General features: G+C 48.4%; 1 protein-coding gene across 7 annotated transcripts in view; it reads left to right on the top strand.

Moving 5' to 3' along the window:
- Nucleotides 1-21732, top strand: part of LOC144763482 (D-aspartate oxidase-like) — a 247442-nt gene that overhangs the window by 218442 nt on the left and 7268 nt on the right. For all 7 annotated transcript variants that reach the window (XM_078649117.1, XM_078649114.1, XM_078649118.1 and 4 more), the window contains one exon: nucleotides 13693-13869. In XM_078649117.1, coding sequence (XP_078505243.1) covers nucleotides 13693-13869 — 177 coding nt within the window. The remainder of the gene's footprint in view (nucleotides 1-13692; nucleotides 13870-21732) is intronic.

Raw genomic sequence — 21732 nt, 5'->3', positions numbered from 1 at the left:
GATTAGCTAATTGCTAATCGCAAATAAGGAATAACTTCCCATTCATTCCTATGGGCCTAAATGGGCCTAAAGGCCCATAGGAATGAATGGGAAGACATATCAATGTGCGAATCGCTAATAGCGATTCGCATTTTGATTTTGCGATTTCAAGGGTGCAGGGGTGTCCAATTGACACCCTGTTGCACCCCTGAAATGACATTGGATGCTGGTGTTACGCACACACATGTCCTTGGGACTGTGTGTGTGTGTAACATACGACTTAGAAAAATGCACTTAAGTGCATTTTTCTAAGTTTCCGCTATTTACCACGAGGTTTGACTTCGCGGTAAATAGCGGCCCAAATTTACGAATTCGCAATTTTTGAAAATGTTTCATGAATTGCATTTAAGGAATCTCAAATAGAGATTCCTTAAATGCAATTCCTCACAAATATGCGATTTCCCGATTTTTGCATTTGGGATGATGAATCCCAAATGTAAAAATTGCGCTCTCAAAGGGCCAGATTCGCAGAATCTGGCCCTTTGCGACCCGATTTTCTTTCATGAATCTACCTATAAGGGGGCTACCTGGGCCTGCATGCAGTAGGGCACATGTTGTGCCCCCCTCCTGGAATTGCACCCCAGTTCCTGCACAGTATGGAATGCATGACATGGTGCATTCCATACCATGTAGAAATGTGCTGTGGCGGTCTCAGGGCATCAGTCTGTCTTAAGGCTCTTCTATGAGCCTCAGACAGCCTCCGCAATGACACTGCCGCAACACTACCCGGCCGCCATGCATTACACTTGTAATCCATTGGGCAGACCCACTAGGGGCTTGGTGGTCCTCCTGTCGGCGCAGCAGTGGCGGGCCAACAGGAGGACCATCAAAATCGTAATCAGGCCCTAAGTGGTGCAGCACTGCAATGAAAGAGATGAGCGATACTCAAGATGGTCATGGATGGGCCACAGTGTGTAGCGAGAGCTTGCGCTCAGGTGATTTATAAGAAGACGCTAATTTGTCGTTATTTGTCTCATCAATTTGTTCCAAACTTTTGGGGCATGTCCTGGGAGACTGCGAGAGAAAAAGGATTTTTTTTTACACTGAGATGCTTTCAACGCCAATTCCATAAATAATCAAACGTTGCAAGGTAAAAACTATTACTTGCTTGCTCATAGTAACTGCCTTTTGCTTTTACTTGTTATTGAATTCCCCTTGCGGAGTGAAAAGACCATACCTATCGCCAAGATGGACTTTGTACAATATGGCTTAATTAACTACTTTATTGTGACCATTAAGAAGTAACCATGTATATTGCTTGCATTCATTTCACATATTTCACACGTTTCAGAAAGGCATTTGTTTTAGGCACTGAACAACATCAATATAAAATAAATTCAACACATTGAATCAGAATCCGTTAACCAGACGTGAATGTTTAAAGTTCAACAGATATAAAAATAAAAAACAGCAGATCTGATCCCAATTTTCAGTAGCTTTCTAAAATGCAATTAAGAACATAAATCTCTTATGTTAAGAAGTATTGGTTCCAACTATCAATATACAGTGGATGACATCTTCCCAGTCACAAAACTCTTCACTCCGGGTTTGCTCCAATTCAGTTATATTTTGCCATTAACAGTGAATAACAGGGACAAATTATTTTCGCACCTGTCACCAAATCAGTTTTGTACTTAATTTTTTTACCACTTTGTAGCTTTGTAGAAACTAGGATATTTACCACAAAACTGATTTACTGTTGAAAAAAATGTCAGTACCAGAAGATCCAGGATGTGTGATGCCTAAGGCATTACATTTAACTTGACGGCACCATTTCAGAACAAGCCTTGCCTCATGGGAAACCCCCTCCCGGCCCTAGAGTTTTTCTCCATGCCAGTTACCGATCAAGTGTCTCTCAACTAGGGCTGAGCGTAGTTTGCGAAGTAGCGCTTCACGAAGCTACGCGAAGTGCACTTTGCACTACGCGAGCTACGCGTAGCACTACGCGAACTGCATAGTAGCATGTTCGCACTGTGCAAGGTGCCGTTTTCAATGATTGCACAGTGCGGACAAGCATCCGGCAATGTGCAATCATTGAAAACGGCATCTTGCACAGTGCGAGCTGTAGTTTTCTGCTGCTCGAGGAGATTTTTCCTCGAACAGCAGCTTTCTCAACGCGGACTGGTAGTTTCTCTTCGCGAGCGGTCTGGAGCATACGCGACCACTTGCAATAAGAAAACAGACCTCCCCGCTTTGAGAATCTCGCAGGGAGGTTTATTTTCCACGCTTGCGATCGGCAACTTGATGTTGCTGAACGCGAACGTTGAAAAAGTAGCGCCGGCCTTCGTCCCCTGCCGCCGGATCCCGCCATCTATTCTGCGCTGCTGCCGGGATTCCGAACATCGGAGAGGGCGCTGCCTCTCCGTGTGGGACTTCGGCCGATTTCCGAGTCCTGAGGACGGAGAAATGCCCTCCTACGCATTACGGCCTGTTCGAGCCCCGGAGCCGCGACCCTGTGTGATGCAGCTGCCGGCCGCGACTAGAACGACGGCGGCCACACGGACCTGGAATGCGCCGGTCCACCATTATGTAGCTCCACCCACCTCCGAATAGGCGCTCGGCATCTGCTCTGTCGAGCCTGGTGTGTTTCCGCGTTCTGCCTTCAATCCATGCCTGACATGCCCCCCCCCCTCGATTGCTGCCTTGTGGATCTGGACTACATGCTGCCGCTCTTTGTTTCCCTAACATGGCTTTGTGGAACTGGCGCGCAATTGATTGTATCCCGCACTCTAGGAGATTGGAACCCATTGATCCGCATCAGTTTTGGCGGCACCTTTGAGAGCCGGGGGGCGAATATGTAACCTTTTATGGGGAGACGGAGATCACACCCACACAGTGAGCAACATGGTGGAGTTGGTATCGAGACCCACCCCTTCTTTTTCTTTGTGTCTCGGACTGGCTGCTTTGGTGTGGATTTAGGCGGCACTTATGCTGTGGGTCCCGGTCTGTGCGGGTGCCGTCACCGAGCCGTTCCTTGCCCGTTGTTGTAGTGGCGCACGCTGCAGATCGGAGATTGGAGATCGGAGGCCCCCCCCCCCCCCTGTGTGCCGGTAGTTCACGGCTCAGATTGCATGGCCATCATGATCGCATCTTGGTACGTCTGGAATGGAGGAAAACCCGATGCCGGTCTTATCCTTGGAGACTTCGCTTGTGTTATTCCCTCTGCAGGTATCGGTGGGGACAATGTTGTGGAAGTGGTATTATGACTCTACCTGTGGCTGAGAAGCGAGAGTTCGTATTTTGGAAGGCTCCCTGTTTGTTCCAACATGGCCGTCCCGTCGACACCTCCTCTTGCAACACAATGACTAACCTTTTTGCACTGGACTTTGTTTGTTTGATCTGAAGCTGTCGGATGGGCTATGGATAGCTTTCAAATGTGTCGCGTCCTGGTATACTGCAAGATTCTCTACCTTCTTCCGGACTTACTTGCCTGCATTATTTTTGGTATTTTGCTTGTCTGACCCTACACTAAACGGACTGCGATGTGACTATGTTATGACTGGGTAGGTCGGGGTTGAATGATGGCCATCTGTTTCTGTGGGTTGCTGCACGGGGGGCTCTCGTTTTAATTAAGTGCTTTGTGGAGTTGGAGTGGTGACTACTATCCTGTTTTTGGGTTGTCGCCTTTGAAAATTTGGGAGCGGCACCGGGATGTTTGAATTGCTGCGCGGCGGGGGGGGGGGGCCGGGGGCCTGTACTGGGGACCCCCCATTTCTTTTCTTTCTATTTCTTCTCCTTTCCATATTTCTTCTTTCTTCTATATTTCGGGTTTAGGTACTGGGCGACAGGCACGCTGCTATGGGGGGTAGGCCGTAGCCATTTGCAGGGGTGCAGGGTGGGGGGTTGGGGGAGGGGTTTTATTTTTCCCTTTTTTGTTTCTATGGCCTTTTTCCTCGCTTTTTTGGTTTTCCTTTTACTTTTCCCTTTTTCTGTATTGGGGATCGGTTTATTGTGTTGATTTCTGAGCTTTCATTGATTTGTCGTACTTTGTGCCTGGGCTGTTGTTGCATTGTGGGTAGACCTGGGCGGGCGTCTAATCGGTACTCATAGTAATTGTATGCATGTATATCCTGACTTTTTGTCACAGTACCCATGCCTTCTTTGTTATCGTCTTGATCCTGCAAGAATTCTGTAGTTATAGCTTATGGTTCGGCACCTGGTCCCCATATTACTTTATATTATATTGGAGCTTATTGCGTTCTTAGTGTCATCCTGCTTAACATAAAATTAAACCTCACTCATCCGGAAATATGATCGATGTATGCCATAATATTATGTTTTTACGTGCTGCCGTGCCCCCGGGATGTTCGGCTGAATAGCGGTGTTTACTTTTACGTCAATAAATGTTTTACAAAAAAAAAAAAAAAGAAAAAGTCTCGCCAGGATGTCATTTTGCTTGCTCGCGGTCGCCAACTTGACGTTGAGGACCGAGAGCAATCAAAAAATGACCGCTGCACTGTGCTACGCGTGTTCACACTGTGCTACGTGCAGCTCGCGTAGTGCGAAGTTGCGCAAACTTCACAAACTACGCGAGCGTAGCGTAGTGCTTCGCCCAGGCCTACTCTCAACTCAACCCTATACAAACTACAACCCCACATAGTTACCTCAAAATTACTCCTTTTTCACTTGATGAGTGTTAGACTTGGGCCTTAGGGCAGGTTCACCCCTAATCTTTTTGCCTTTATTTGTGACCCTGTGTAGTGATTTGTGGGTCTTGGCGCACTTTTTCCCTGTGTCCCAGAGTGAAAGTGCGTGCGTGTAGTATGGCTGGCCTGCCCTCCCATAGGAATGCATGGGGAATGTGTGTGCCCTGGTAGTTCCTGATGTGTGGGGAGTGCAGGCTCGAGTTTAGTATGTATGAACTCGTGAGAGTGAATGCTGTGCAATGGTATGTGCGGCTTGTATGTGTCTAGAAGGGAAGTGCTACTTCTGGACATTGATGTATGTGTGCAGTGAGGCTAGTGGAGCGTGATTGGCTGGAGCTGGCTGGCATGCCAGGCTCCAGGAAGTCTGGATGGGTCTGCCCGGTGGTGAGTGTGAGATCAGCATGAGTGATGTGTGGGAGGAGTAGATCTGTGTCCTGGATGGGCTGGGTTTTTCCCCACACAATGCTGGCTCCGCCCCCCTGTGGTTTGTCTAATGACCCAAGCCTCCCCAGTGAATGAAAGGGGTGGTTGGGCCATCAAGGGTACTCCCAAGCCAGCTGCAACTGGTTTCCCCCCACCCTGCACCTCCTAACAAAGGAATTCTCTGTATAAATATGGGGCTGTGTCCCCACAGAAGTTGTTCTACTTTTGGATCCTTGCCAGAGGGGGCTGTTGCTGCTGCTGGGGCCAAGAGGACCGCCACTTGGCTGTCTCCCTGCCTGGAGACCCAGTGTGCTGGCTCTGGCCCTGCCCTGCCCCTCTGCCTGCCTCCAGTCCCTGCTGGAGCTTTTGCTTTTGGCTTAGAGTGCCTGGAGGCGCTCTTATTTGATTTATAGCGCTAGGCGCGCTTTCCTGGTGCCCCAGCGCTCAATAGCGCTTTGCTTCTATTTTTAGCGCTAGGCGCGCTTTCTGTGGCCCCTAAGCGCTTGGGAGCGCGCTGTATGCAGCCGGTGCCTACCCGGCATCTGTCCGCCTGATTTCGCCGATTTTCGGCGTAGCGAGTGCCACCTCGCTTTATCTTTTAATTGGAGAGCCGGTGCCACCCGGCATTGCCCCGTGTCCTTTTATTGATTACGAGCCGGTGCCCACCCGGCATTGCCAAGGAATCACCGCCACAGCCCCGGAGCCCCGAAAGCAGTTGCCGGGCCGCTGCCTTCCGCGACCCGGAAGTCCCGCCTCCTGACCCCCAGGGCCGCGCTGCCATTGGCGGCCCCGGCGGAAGTCAGGCAGAAGGACGTCGTGACGAGGCCAGGCGGGAGACCAAGGAAGCCTGCTCCCGTGCCCGCGAGGCTCCCGAGTGAGGAGAAGAGCCCCGCGCTGCTGCCGTCAGGAGACCCGGTGAGTGCAGCAGGGCCGGGGGAGAGTGAGGAAAGGGAGGAGGGCGTCGGGGCACGTTGTCGGTGCCCGCCCCTCCCCCTCCGTGTGCAGACCGGGCCTTAGAGCGGCCCCAGTGAGGAGAGCCCCCTGAGGCTCTTGGGGGGCATTTGTGTGGTTCTCGAGTCCCCCGTGAGGGACTCCAACGTGGTCACCATATTGAGATTGGAGCTCCGAGGCTCCTGGGTGCCATTTGTTCATTGCCCACAGTTAATCCACGAGCCCAGCGAGGCTCATTGCCCACAGCGTTTAGAGCCCTGAGAGAGGCTCTGGGGGCATATTATCCTGAGAGCGCTGAAGCTCTACATTAGTGCACATTTGCTTTGCGAGTCCAGAGAGGCTCTAGGGGGACACAGGTAGCTAGTTGGTTGTAGCCCCGAGGCTCCCACGCTGTGTCTCCCCACTTTGTTCTTGAGCCCTCCTGGCTCCAACGTTGCCTACCATATTTACAACTGTCCAGCACTTAGTGGACAAGTTGCTACGTTTAGGCTTTTGTTCTGTGCTGCCTGCGCAGCCTTCCCTGACATTGAGACTCAGGGCATTTCAGCCCCTTTCGAGGCCAGTTGGCCTGAGGGACATTTCTAATGTTGTGCCATGTGCACCCTGCGCATTTATGATTCCTGCTAATTTGATTTCTGCGCAAATGTTCTACCTGCACCTCTGAATGTGTTTTAATGTTTCATGTGCAATTCTTATGTGTTTATCCCCTTTGCTAAAAGTGACCTGCTTAGAGGAATGTTGATGTTGTATTGCCTGCGCTAAATGTTACTTGCCTAGGTGATTATTTTAGGTTTCCTTCCCTTTGCTAAAAGTGACCTGCTTAGGTGATAGGTTTTCCTGCGGATAAGGCCCTAGCTCCCTGCGTGATTTCCCTACAGAGATTAGGGTGGCGTAGGAGGTGATAGGTTTTCCTTCCATAGGTCCTGCGGATAAGGCCCTAGCTCCCTGCGTGATTTCCCTACAGAGATTAGGGTGGCGTAGTAGGTGATAGGTTTTCCTTCCATAGGTCCTAGCTCCCTGCGTGATTTCCCTACAGAGACTAGGGTGGCGTAGGAGGTATTTTCCCTTTACCAGTAGTTACTGGTTGTATGCTACATTTTCTATTTCTGTGTTACAGTCATTATATGTTGATGTGCTAAAGTGTTATACCTACAAGTATTATTTCTAACAAGTGCATACCCCTGACAGTGGTCCAGGTGGCCCTGTCCTGTACATAATCCCTTGTAAATCTTGCCCGTGCCTGTTGGCACATTGTAAAGTGTGTGTGTTATCTAATGTGTTTTTATTATTATAATACAAAGGCTATTTTTGATATAACCTTGTGTGGAGTTTCCTTTGTGGTGGGCCTTTGGTTGTTGTCGCTGGGGTGCGCGCGCAAACGCTTTACACATCGCCTCTGAGATTAGCCTTGCTGCTCGCGCCACGTTACCTAGAGGGTGAGCGGGGGTTATCTTGGTGTGTGAGTCCCTAGCCCTGACTTGGAAATGGTGATCCCTGACTGACCTTGGCGCAAGCCTTGGCCGGCCAGAGGTCCCGTTTCTAACATTGGTGGCTAGCGGTGCGGATTGGACTTGCGTTTGCGTTGTACCACAGTGGCGACAGGCCACACTTCAAAACTCTGCAATTTTAGATAACCACATTTTGGGGATTATTGTTTTTTAGGGAAGTTCAGTTTTGCTTCTCCTGAAAGGTGTCATTTGTATTTTGTCCAGTACCTTGTTCCCCGCCCTGCTCCCAGAGTCTGGTACCTGTGTCGCTAGTGGTCAGGTTGAGATAATCAGGGGTGGTAGAAACTGCCTTACCGGTCCGAGGGGAGGGTGTGTGTGAATGAATGGTGTGTTACACTGGACAGTGGAGTGCAAGTTCTCTGAGATAGGAATCTTGCTGAATTTTGGAATTGTGTACTCCTGTTAAGCTCAGACCCCCAGGTTCCCTGTGTCAAACTCTTCTTGAGAACGTCCGCCAAAATGGAGCCTGTTTTTGATCTCTGTTGTCTTTTTAGGTACAGTAGGTCAGAGCTGGTCAGATTCTGTGAAGAGGGAGGCATGGAGGTGAGTGAGTCGGATACTCAGTCCCAGCTTAGGGACAGCCTGATCCAATGGCAAAAGGGTCAGTGGGATCTTGAGCACAGTGAGAGAGATAGGGCCCTGGCCGCACGTCATGAGGATGGTGAGTCTGTTGAGAGCCCTGAAGAATGTGAGTTGTATGATGATGATGACAGTGGATGGATGTCAGCAGATAGTGAGGACCCCATAGATAGGGAGTCCCTTGCTGGGTCCAGTGTCAGCGCCCCATCCCTTTCCCTGTCCCCAGAGGAGTGGTTGGATAGGAAGGAAGAGAGGGCCTTGTTCAGGGAGAGTAGGTTATCCCCTGAGTGCAATTGTAATTGTCTGGATTCCCCAGGGAGGGTGGAGTCCAGTGGTGGCAGCTTTTTAAATATAAGTGTAGACAGTTCCATTCCCAGTTCCCCGAGTATGGTTCCTGTTCCCCCGGAGGAGGAGAATAGGTTGAGGTTTAGGAACCTTAGGAAACCGTCTCATCAGTCTTGGGAAGATTTTGTGGATGACTGTTGTGGAGCCCTGTGTGATTGGGTACGGGAGCCCACGAAATGTGATTGGGACATATTGTTCGATATGTTTCTCAGAGAGCAGTTGCTCAGTGTTGTTTATCCAGGGTTGCGCCAGCACCTGTTAGGGTGTGGATTGTCTGAGCCATATGAACTGGCAGAGGAAGCAGACCGCTGGGAAAGTGCAAGAGGTTCTTTAGAGTCACTAGTGGGTGATTCCAACAATAGTGGGTCAGGTGTCTTCCAGCCCAGTGTGGTGGAGGAGGGTGAGAGTAGCCCAGCTAGGTCCTTGGTTAGTGAGAAGGGTGTAGGGGCTGACTGCCTGTCTCAGTGGAGCGGGAGTGAGTGTGTGACCGAGAGTCCCCAGATGCCCGAAGCCCTGTCACAGAGCCTGGATGGTTTCTTTAGGGAACACCAGGAAGGGAACCTAGACTTGCCTGTTAGTTCACTTGAGGGAGATCTCCTAGTGGGAAGAGGACCTGGAGCATCTGTAAGCGGAGCTTCTATGGTCCTAGAAGCTGGCAGTACCGCTCCAGGAGGGAGAGTACAGAAGTCCAGTGAAAGGAGTGATTGGGGGATAGTATGTGAGTCCCCAGAAGTCCTGGAGTGCCAGGCATTGGTTCCACCAAAGGTTCTAGACCGGAGGTTGGATGGCCAGGTTCAGGATCAGCCTGACCTGAAGGGTGGGACTACTGTAATCAGTGTCCTGACCAGTTCTTTTTCCAGATGTACCGCCCCGGTTGGGAGGGAGCAGGACTCTGGAAGGGGGTGCAGAGGTTGGGAGAGCCCACCTCTGACCCCGGTACCACCTGAGGGGTTAAACCCTAGGTTGGGAGAATGTTGTTTAGAGGGGACCCCTCGCAGGAGGAGGAGGAACCCTAGGAGAAGAGGTAAGGGGAGGAGAGCCTTCCCTGAGACTCCTGGTCCACCTAAGGTTGTAGACCCTAGGCTGGAGAACCAGTGGAAGTCTAGCCCTGTCTTGCAGACAGGAAGAGTGGAGCATGGCTATTATGTGCCAGGGGTTACTACCCCCCACTTTGTGAGTAGGCAGGATCCAGTGGTACCTGGATGGCCTAGGGCCTGGTCCTGGCCGAGGGCAGCTGGAGAGTATCAGTGGGGTACCCCAGTTAGTCCCTACAGTAGTTTTAGAAGGAACCCTAGGGGTTCACCGTGGCGTAAAACAGGAGGGTGTCCCTGCAGTTGTGGGCCCGCGTCCTTGTTTTATCGCCCCAAGCAGGGAAGCCCATCACGGTGGTGATCGGTCTGCCCTGCGTTTTGGCTGGAAGGGGGTCGTGTTAGACTTGGGCCTTAGGGCAGGTTCACCCCTAATCTTTTTGCCTTTATTTGTGACCCTGTGTAGTGATTTGTGGGTCTTGGCGCACTTTTTCCCTGTGTCCCAGAGTGAAAGTGCGTGCGTGTAGTATGGCTGGCCTGCCCTCCCATAGGAATGCATGGGGAATGTGTGTGCCCTGGTAGTTCCTGATGTGTGGGGAGTGCAGGCTCGAGTTTAGTATGTATGAACTCGTGAGAGTGAATGCTGTGCAATGGTATGTGCGGCTTGTATGTGTCTAGAAGGGAAGTGCTACTTCTGGACATTGATGTATGTGTGCAGTGAGGATAGTGGAGCGTGATTGGCTGGAGCTGGCTGGCATGCCAGGCTCCAGGAAGTCTGGATGGGTCTGCCCGGTGGTGAGTGTGAGATCAGCATGAGTGATGTGTGGGAGGAGTAGATCTGTGTCCTGGATGGGCTGGGTTTTTCCCCACACAATGCTGGCTCCGCCCCCCTGTGGTTTGTCTAATGACCCAAGCCTCCCCAGTGAATGAAAGGGGTGGTTGGGCCATCAAGGGTACTCCCAAGCCAGCTGCAACTGGTTTCCCCCCACCCTGCACCTCCTAACAAAGGAATTCTCTGTATAAATATGGGGCTGTGTCCCCACAGAAGTTGTTCTACTTTTGGATCCTTGCCAGAGGGGGCTGTTGCTGCTGCTGGGGCCAAGAGGACCGCCACTTGGCTGTCTCCCTGCCTGGAGACCCAGTGTGCTGGCTCTGGCCCTGCCCTGCCCCTCTGCCTGCCTCCAGTCCCTGCTGGAGCTTTTGCTTTTGGCTTAGAGTGCCTGGAGGCGCTCTTATTTGATTTATAGCGCTAGGCGCGCTTTCCTGGTGCCCCAGCGCTCAATAGCGCTTTGCTTCTATTTTTAGCGCTAGGCGCGCTTTCTGTGGCCCCTAAGCGCTTGGGAGCGCGCTGTATGCAGCCGGTGCCTACCCGGCATCTGTCCGCCTGATTTCGCCGATTTTCGGCGTAGCGAGTGCCACCTCGCTTTATCTTTTAATTGGAGAGCCGGTGCCACCCGGCATTGCCCCGTGTCCTTTTATTGATTACGAGCCGGTGCCCACCCGGCATTGCCAAGGAATCACCGCCGCAGCCCCGGAGCCCCGAAAGCTGTTGCCGGGCCGCTGCCTTCTGCGACCCGGAAGTCCCGCCTCCTGACCCCCAGGGCCGCGCTGCCATTGGCGGCCCCGGCGGAAGTCAGGCAGAAGGACGTCGTGACGAGGCCAGGCGGGAGACCAAGGAAGCCTGCTCCCGTGCCCGCGAGGCTCCCGAGTGAGGAGAAGAGCCCCGCGCTGCTGCCGTCAGGAGACCCGGTGAGTGCAGCAGGGCCGGGGGAGAGTGAGGAAAGGGAGGAGGGCGTCGGGGCACGTTGTCGGTGCCCGCCCCTCCCCCTCCGTGTGCAGACCGGGCCTTAGAGCGGCCCCAGTGAGGAGAGCCCCCTGAGGCTCTTGGGGGGCATTTGTGTGGTTCTCGAGTCCCCCGTGAGGGACTCCAACGTGGTCACCATATTGAGATTGGAGCTCCGAGGCTCCTGGGTGCCATTTGTTCATTGCCCACAGTTAATCCACGAGCCCAGCGAGGCTCATTGCCCACAGCGTTTAGAGCCCTGAGAGAGGCTCTGGGGGCATATTATCCTGAGAGCGCTGAAGCTCTACATTAGTGCACATTTGCTTTGCGAGTCCAGAGAGGCTCTAGGGGGACACAGGTAGCTAGTTGGTTGTAGCCCCGAGGCTCCCACGCTGTGTCTCCCCACTTTGTTCTTGAGCCCTCCTGGCTCCAACGTTGCCTACCATATTTACAACTGTCCAGCACTTAGTGGACAAGTTGCTACGTTTAGGCTTTTGTTCTGTGCTGCCTGCGCAGCCTTCCCTGACATTGAGACTCAGGGCATTTCAGCCCCTTTCGAGGCCAGTTGGCCTGAGGGACATTTCTAATGTTGTGCCATGTGCACCCTGCGCATTTATGATTCCTGCTAATTTGATTTCTGCGCAAATGTTCTACCTGCACCTCTGAATGTGTTTTAATGTTTCATGTGCAATTCTTATGTGTTTATCCCCTTTGCTAAAAGTGACCTGCTTAGAGGAATGTTGATGTTGTATTGCCTGCGCTAAATGTTACTTGCCTAGGTGATTATTTTAGGTTTCCTTCCCTTTGCTAAAAGTGACCTGCTTAGGTGATAGGTTTTCCTGCGGATAAGGCCCTAGCTCCCTGCGTGATTTCCCTACAGAGATTAGGGTGGCGTAGGAGGTGATAGGTTTTCCTTCCATAGGTCCTGCGGATAAGGCCCTAGCTCCCTGCGTGATTTCCCTACAGAGATTAGGGTGGCGTAGTAGGTGATAGGTTTTCCTTCCATAGGTCCTAGCTCCCTGCGTGATTTCCCTACAGAGACTAGGGTGGCGTAGGAGGTATTTTCCCTTTACCAGTAGTTACTGGTTGTATGCTACATTTTCTATTTCTGTGTTACAGTCATTATATGTTGATGTGCTAAAGTGTTATACCTACAAGTATTATTTCTAACAAGTGCATACCCCTGACAGTGGTCCAGGTGGCCCTGTCCTGTACATAATCCCTTGTAAATCTTGCCCGTGCCTGTTGGCACATTGTAAAGTGTGTGTGTTATCTAATGTGTTTTTATTATTATAATACAAAGGCTATTTTTGATATAACCTTGTGTGGAGTTTCCTTTGTGGTGGGCCTTTGGTTGTTGTCGCTGGGGTGCGCGCGCAAACGCTTTACACATCGCCTCTGAGATTAGCCTTGCTGCTCGCGCCACGTTACCTAGAGGGTGAGCGGGGGTTATCTTGGTGTGTGACTCCCTAGCCCTGACTTGGAAATGGTGATCCCTGACTGACCTTGGCGCAAGCCTTGGCCGGCCAGAGGTCCCGTTTCTAACAATGAGGGACATTATTAGCCAATGTTAGTGAAGAGCCAAAAACTCAAGATGTTTAAGCTGTTCAAAGGACTTATAGTGGGCAATCCCAGACACTCCTCTTGGAACAACTATATTCCCACATCTGGACCAAACTTACAACATTGTCCACTTAGTTCCACCTGGAAGATATTCTGGTTGTTTAAATGGAAGCTCTGCATCAAGGTTTGCACAAATCCGGAAGGAATACGATGTGTCACTGCACATGAAACTCTTTCCACCATAATTTCACTGGTTCGGGTTGAGAACGTGCCCTTTAATGAACTTCTGATATGTATAATCCATTGGACTGTGGTTTACAGGAACACCCTTGACAGATAGGGAAGGTTGTGGCCAAAACATTAATAGGATTGCATAAAACCTCTACTGTGATAGTACAAATGCAGTGACTCTATTATGAAATGGGGTTAAATATACTAATTATTGTTTACATTAACCACCCCATACTGAGCTCCGGCAAACTGAAAATGGGCTGCAAACACATTTTGTGCACAATTTGCAGTAATGGGGCTAGCACAAATTCTGCTATGTTCCCTAGTTTTGCCTGATCAAATTCCTCCAGGTAGTACTTGGGGGAGGGATCAGCCTAAACAGTGTGGCAAAGGGGATACCCTTCTGTAATACCGGTGGCAAAGAGAATTACTGCATGTTCTATCCCTTTACTACTCAGTGGGGAACTCAGAATCAGGAGTAAATATTGTGTGGTAACACTATCCTAGTTTGTGTGCTCAGTTTTTGTATGACACTTGGAATGAGACTATAAATAATGATATCCCCATCTGTATATGTTTCTATTAATGTCTTTCAGGTGGCAAATATTTCAGACTCCTCCAGCAGAAAAATATCCCTTTTGGTCGGATGTGGTCCTCGGTTTCCGTCTGATGACGGATTCGGAGTTGAAAAAGTTTCCCCGCTATGTATTTGGCCATGCCTTTACCACTCTGAAATGTGAATGCCCACCATACCTTCTGTGGCTCGAAAAAAGGTTGGTTAAGATCTATTTTTGCTACTTGTAAGCCACGCTTTGTGCGGTACAATATTAAAAAGTGATTTCTTGATATCAACTTCTTAACAACATTCAGCTTGATTAAGTAAGAATTAAAATGTAGATTGATACATCAAAGAGAATGGATTTGCATCGAAAAGCTTCCTGCAGCTCCACAGGTTATCTGCAGGAAGCTGAGTGTGTGGGGGACTACAGCACGTACTACACATATTTAAACCCTTACACCTCCCCCATCCCCCGCTGAAGAGCAAAGGAGGAGTTGGACACTTGCCGTTTAACTGCAAATAAGTCAGAATGGAGTACACTCACTACTCCTCCTAAGAGCTCTAATGAACAAAGGTCAGCATGACAGACACTGTTTATTTTCAGGTCAGGCAGCCAGGAGCCAGACATGCACAAAAGTGCAGGCACCTGGCTGCCTGAGCTGAACTATGCTGAGCTGAGGAAGTCACAGCTCCTGAGGGCGTGACCGCCTCAGCTCAGCAAAGGACCCTGAGGCCCTCACCTCAGTAATGAAGGGTAGCGTCACTGATTGCCTCACACCTGGGGGCTTTAGTTTTAAGCCCCGAAGTTCTCAGGGTTGAGAGTCAATCAGTGACACATCATCACTAAGTGGGGTGTGGTCAGCAGTCTCACTGGCCCCATCCCACTTTGTGACGACGCTGGGACTACTGCCTTCCCTCATTGGCTGACCTTAGGTCAGCCAATGAGGGAAGGCAGCAGTTCCAAGTCTCCTGGGACCTCCGAGGCAGAGCTGCCGGTAAGTGGGTGTGTTTTCTTTTTTTAATTAATGTTTGATGTGTGCGTGCATGTATGTATGAATATTTGGTAATGAGTGTTGTGAATGGATGTGTTTGAATGTGTGTGTGTGTGTGCAGGCGTGTGAATGAATGCCTGTCTGTGTGTATGTGTACGTATGTGTCCCGTCCGCTCCCCTACCTCCTCAACATACCGGCGGCTACTGCCAAAGTCTGCTCCTTTGTGTAGCTTGGAACCTCTTCTTTGTATGAAACAATGTTATTGAATTTGCTTCATCAAGAGGGACATCCTCTTATGACACACACTACATCCGTTAACGAAGCGACCTTATGATAAAATTAATGTAAACAGCCCCACAACATCATGCCCATTCATCATTTTGCATGTTTCCCTTATTGTCTGCAGTCACTGAGGAGTACCCATCACAATCCAATTATCCATCCGGTCTCTATATATCTTGACATGTTTATATGGGCAACACCTGGCTTTGTACATAGGGATTTCTATGCCCATGCAGTGGTCCATCCTATTCACCCATTCTTCAGAGCAAAATGGGTCTCTATGCTGCCAATACTTAGCGATATCTCTTTTGGCCAACACCAATCTAAGAGTGATCAAAGCCGTTTTATATCTGTTAGCAAATGTGTAATGATGCTAATTTGGGGCTGTGCTTGATAATCTAGCACATAACCTTCTTTAATATGCGACACAAATTCTATCCCACAAATGTACAGATTTAAGTTACTCCTTGATCACGTAAATAAGATTCACCTTTTGCCCTCCATGATGTAAACAAGAAGGAGACAAAACCATTCAACATCTCCATAATTGAGTACGGTAAATTTGGCGAAGGTATCTGAGCTGAATGATGTGGAACTGAGTGGCCACAGCAGCCCCCCTCTGTACCATTCTGGCTTCCTGCCATTCCTCATCCTCCAGCGCATCAACATCCTTATCCCATGCTATTCACAACCTGGAGAAGATGCTGTTGTGTGTATGACAAAGGGCCAATGTAGGGTAGAAATCTTGCATTTACCCATATCTCCTATTAGTAGTGTTCCCTCTAGCTGGGTTGCTAGACCTGCCACCCTAGGGTAGGAGTCTGCCAAACGCTTTGCCTTCACCCCACCCCTGCTTCCAGAACCCCTTTTTGTTGACCTTTAGGACTGCACTGTACTACTGATAACCAGTGCTAAAGTGCCTGTGTTCTCTCCTTTAAACATGGTAGAATTGTGTTACACTCAATTGGCACATTTCATTTTCTTATCAGCCCCTAGCAAAGTGGTACCACATGGAACATGGTACATTCAATGCTACTTGTGGGCCTGCAGCACATATTGTACCACCCACTTAAGTAGCCCTTTAAAAACATGTCTCTGGCCTGCCATTGCTGTATTTGTGTGTAGTTTTAAACTGCCATTTCGACCTGGCATAGTAAACCTTTTGCCAGGACTAAACCTTCTTTTTTAATACATATAAGTCAGCGCTAGGGGAGGACCTAAACAGCCCATAGGGCAGGGTGCAATGTTTTTAAAAGTTCAACACATATGTCTAAGTTTTAGATGTCCTGGTAGTGAAAATCTCGCAAATTTGTTCTTCACTATTGTAGTGCCTACCTTTCCATAGGATAACATTGGGTTACCTTATTATATTTAATAAATGATCACTTTTGTGTGGAAACAGGTAGGAATATCATGTTTAGTTTCTGAGGAATTGTAATTCTAAAACCTCTTTAATGGTAAAATGGGATTTTAATTCACACTTCTTAAAATACCACTTTAAGAAAGTTGGCATTTTCTTGTCCTAACCATTTGGTGCCTGCAACCAGTTCTCTGGGTCCCATGACTATCAATCAATCAATCAATATGTATTTGTACAGCGCTGCTATTCAACCATGACGGTATGCAGGAGCTAGGTTGTTGAGCTCAGTCGAAAGTGAGGAGGGTGTAGAGGTTGGTAGCTTGACGTTCAAAGTTCCTGTAGATGGCGCATAGCTTGTTGTTGAAATGGTTTGCTAGATTGTCACAGAGTTCCTGTGAAGGGGAGATTGTGTTCTCAGTGGCCGTCGGGTAGGAGAACTCTCTAATGAGGCTGAAGAGTTCCTTCGAGTGTTTGCCGCTTGCTTCGATGTAGTTTGCTAGGGCGCCTTTTTTGCATCTTTGAGGAGTTGTGGTACTTGTTGAGGGTTGACTTGAAGGGGGCTCAGTCTATCGTGTCTCTGCTGGTGGGCCAACTTCTCTCCAGTTGTTTGCAGCTGTGTTTCATTGTCCTGAGTTCTGGTGAGTACTAGCTGGCTTGTTTGGTGGGTCTGCAGATCTTGTCTGGTTTGATGGGGTGACTCGGTCAGCGCAGTTGGTGATCCAGGTGGTCAAGTTTTTGACAGCCTGATCTAGGTTGGTTGTGGAGTTGGGCTTAGTGATGTTAAGGGCATGTGTACATTGGATCTGTCGCTTTGCTCCAGCTGCGGAAGGAGGAGTTGGTGGGCCTGGTGGCAGTGCCCGGTAATCCTGTGATGGTGAAGTGGATGATGGTGTGGCTGGTCCAGGTACGGTCTGTCGAATGACTGTATTTGTAGTTTGTTGTTTGCAGTTGGCCTTTTGTGTGTCCATCTCAGACAGTATCACAGTAGAAGGCCTGCGTGTAGGCAGGATGGGCCATCCTGACTTCATGAGAGGGGTGGAGCTATTACCTGTCACACTTCACTGCCTCACCTCACACACAGAGAACTACACAGTAGCCTATTGCGACTGCAGACAGACTGGGACCAGGGCAGGGAGGCCAGAAATTCAAAACACCTCCATGGGGGAAAACTCTAGAAGCTTCTCTAATTTCAAAGCTAGTGCCAGGTATAAAAGTAGACCCCTCAGACCCACTATTCAGATCACTTCTCAACCGGTAGAAGACTCAGAAGAACGACTGTTCTGCTGCCTTGCTGCTGCAAGGACTGTGCATCTCCCTTAAGAAGGATGACTGGGCCTGCTTTTTGAACCCAGGATCACATGGGTGACCCCAATGGCTGCTGACAGCACTGTTCTAAACTGCAGGGACATAACGAACTCCTGAGACCTCTTCTGCATCCACCCATCTGCCCGACTCAACTGGCCCTGCCTGTGCCCTGCTGCAAGCCTCTACTTAAGTTAGTTATGGTCCCCAAGAGGGCTCCCCAAGGTCCTGGACCCTTGGCCGTCACCAGAGTCTACTCTTCATGGCCCAAGTGTGGGTTCCCTCAGAACTGATGCAAAACGAAGCAACTCAATGCAGCGCGAAGCAGAACCTCACATCGCAGCACCTCACAGCCCCTAATCAGCAGCCTCATCAGAACCAACAAAGCGCAACTTTATGCAGGACCCCACGTTGCCGCCCTGACAGCTCCTCCTCTGCACCGATGCAGTATGACGCATTACTCTGCATTAAGGACATAAGGTACAATCATCGCTGAGAATAACTTGGTGCCTATATAGGGCCTTCACTTAATTGTGGTCAGCCTGAACTTCTGACTTTGTCTCGGTCCGGCACAACAAGATAACCACAATTGGCACTTTGTGATTTTAGGAGCTATTCTTACTGTAAAAACTTTCAAACTGTGTTTCTCCACTTCTACTGATTGAAGTTTTGTCATTTTGATGTCAAATAATGTATTACATTCCACACTATTTTTCTAAATTGGTGTAGGATTTTTCTTGGGTGTGTTTTCAATTTATTACTGTTTAAGTGCTGCATAAATACGTTACACATTGACTCTAAGTTAACCCTGACTGCTTTTGTGCCAAGCTACTAGTTGGTTAAGCACAGGTTAATTTAGTGGTTCTCTCTGACAAGGAGTTTGAGTGTGCTTGAGAAGAGATTACCCCCCCCCCCTATATAACAAAGCAGTTTCTCACAAAGTTAAAATCTGTCAAACCTGGAATATCTTTAACATGGGGAGAAGTGTGTACCACAGCAGCAAATAGCTAATGAAAAACTAGCTTCCATGTATGTCTTAGTTTCCCGGTATGTTTTCAAATGAGCACAGATTATTCCCAAACATATCATCCCCAAATGTTGACACTCCAATAAGGTCCTATCCCATGAACCCCTGCAATAAGGATACCTGACCGTTAAGAATAGACTCTCCACAAGTAGGTTTCCAAACCGATTTATTTGAGCAGCACAGCAACACAACTGGACCTCTGGATAATCCAGTGCAACTGAACCTCCTAGGCTCCCAGCCAAACAGTTCCAGAATCGAATTAGATCTATCTCTGAAAATACACAGGGTTGCATGGCCACATGAGGGAAAACTGAGATGCAAGCGCGTGCCATGGAGCATGCGGGGATGTTACATACCTCCCTTATATAAATGAAAAACAAAGGAGAAACACTATGTACCAAAAGAGATTGGAGGGAAAGGAAACCGAGGGGGAAAGGAACACAACTTAACTTACAAAATCAAGCAACTTTCTGCGAGGTTGTCTAACACAGCATGACCCTTTAACTCTCGAGGCAACTGTACCCACATCGCATTCATCCAATACCTCAAACTCAACTTGTTGACATGGATGACGTGACATGAAATCAGCCATCACATTACTTTTCTCTGGCACAAACTCGGTTTTAAAACATTATTCCTGAAGTTTAGATGCGAGTCTTGCAATGCGTGCTGTCGAGTTCCACCCACCACCTGGAGATAAAATGTTCACAAGGGGCTTGTGATCCGTTCTAAGAATACATGTTCTGCCCAGCGCATAGTTTCGGTAATGTTTGATTGCCCATACACAAGCCAGAAATTCATTTTCGATTACTGCATACTTGCGCTCAGATTCATTTAGGGTGCATGAAGCAAACGCTATATTCCATTCCTCCTTGCCACATCTCTCTGATTATACATCTCTTTTTAATGTAAAAAGGTTTTAAAGTGGGGGCTCAAACAGTTCCACCTTTGATTGACACAAATGCCTTCTGTTGTTCATCCTGCCACTCATACATTGCGGCATGTCGCAGTAATATTCTTAACGGTTCCATTTTGGTTGCAAAATTACTGACAAACTTACTATAATACTCACACATGCCAGCAAACAATAATAACTGTTCCTTATTTGTGGGAGCAGGAGCATTCACAATAGCCTCTAGATTCAATTTCTTCGGAACCACTGCATTCACTGACAAGGTGTGCCCTAAGTATTCAACTGATTCCTTAAACAACTAACATTTATGAGCTTTTAGCGGCAGCCCATTTTTCGCCATTCGGTTGCACACTTCCACTAAGTGCTTCATGTGTTCTTCCTTATTGGGTGAAAAGATCAATATGTCGTCCTGGAAGCACTTAACAAATTTGTCAGCATCTCTGAACATATGAAACATTGCCCTCTGGAATACCGAAGCAGCAGATGCTAACCCAAATGGCATTCTAGTATATTGTTAGAAACTTTGTGGTGCAATGAATGCTGTTAATTTTTTAGAGTCTTCAGACAACTCAATCTGGTGGTAAGCTGACCTCAAATCAAGTGTGGAGACTATCTTGGCACCCTACAACATAGACACATCCTCATTAATATTAGGCAAAGGGTGACAATCCATTACTATACCAGCATGTAATGCTCTTAAGTCCACTCACAACCTCAACTATTGGTCGGGTTTACCGACCAAAACAATGGGTGAAACCCATTTAGCTGATTCAATGGCTTCTATAATGCCTTCACTAACTAACTTATTGAGCATATCTCTAAGTACTTCCCAAACATTGATGGGTACTCCTCGCAATGTCTGCTTCACAGGAACAGTGTTACTTTTGAGCTTAATCTTGTGTAATTCTTTAACTCTTTAACCTACCAAGTTAAAAAAAAAAAAACGTCTTTAAATTGTTCCTTAATATAAGTCTCCCTGTCACCATTCCCTATGACTGCCACCTGTTTGGACCACTTACCCTCATCTAATAAAACAGGTTCCTTCGAGCCGGGATTTGAAATTAATTCAAACTTCCATTGGTCTCTACATATCAATACATTCACCCCTTTAACAGCAATATATAGTTTGATCTGCCCAACTCTTCCCTTAAAGCATAACAAAACAATTAAGTACCCATCCATATCAATTTTGGAACCGTTGAAGCTTTCAGCCACAACATCTGGTCGTTATATCTGTTTATACTTACATGCACCACTTAATTTGTCTCTATAATATTCCCTGGAAATTATGTTGCATGGGGATCCTGTGTCTGCCATGAGCTCCAGCTCTACACCAGCAACATCCACCATGCATATGGGAGCTTTCTGGACCAACTCCACTTCGGACTCACATGAATTTGTCACACTGTGTATTATGGCTAACACAATACCTTTGTTGCTCTCACCTGTGATACCACACTCACACGCATGCTTGCTGTCGCACCTCTCGGTGGTGCAAGACACTTTCCCACATGCTTGAATCAACCCTTTCTTTTGATCTTTGCACACACTGGCAAAATGACCCATTCTGCCACACTTCGTACACTTCTTATTAACCTCAGGACATCCTCCATATGACACCATATGTGTAATACTGGTCCATCTATAACATGTGCCAAATTGATCGGGCCTGTCAAATCTCTTTATACCCCCATTGTTGCTCATCCCAGACATATTAGACCCTGAATTGTCGTATATAGTTTCTCCATGCGCCTAACTGCGTACACTTCCTCCACGTTTACTTCTTTGCTGTTCACGTTCCTCACAGTGTGCATTCACTTCTCAGATTGTTCCAAAGCCTTCGTAGTAGATATAGCCTCCGATAGTTTGGGATCTCCATGCCCCAAAGTTACTCCTGGGTTTTCTTGCTTCTGACATGTACTATAATTTGATCTCTGATCATCTCATCAGACATTGTGCCAAACTTGCAGTGCATGCTTAGAGCCCTTAATGCAGTTACAAAGTCATCAAAAGATTCATTTTCATTCTGTGCCCTGGTATAGAACTCGAATCTATTAAGTGCAATGTTTGTGGTGGGCTTGAATCTTTGTTCTATCCTTAACATGGCCTCCTTATAGACATTAGGATTCTCATCACCTTCTGTAACTACAATTTGTAGCAAAGCTCTCAACACAACTTGGCCGTCTGACCCCAAGCAATG

This window comes from Lissotriton helveticus, chromosome 6, assembly GCF_964261635.1.
Source record: "Lissotriton helveticus chromosome 6, aLisHel1.1, whole genome shotgun sequence".
Taxonomy (NCBI): Eukaryota; Metazoa; Chordata; class Amphibia; order Caudata; family Salamandridae; genus Lissotriton; species Lissotriton helveticus.
The sequence above is the reverse complement of the archived record's forward strand: the minus strand, read 5'-3'. Positions and strand labels throughout refer to the sequence as shown.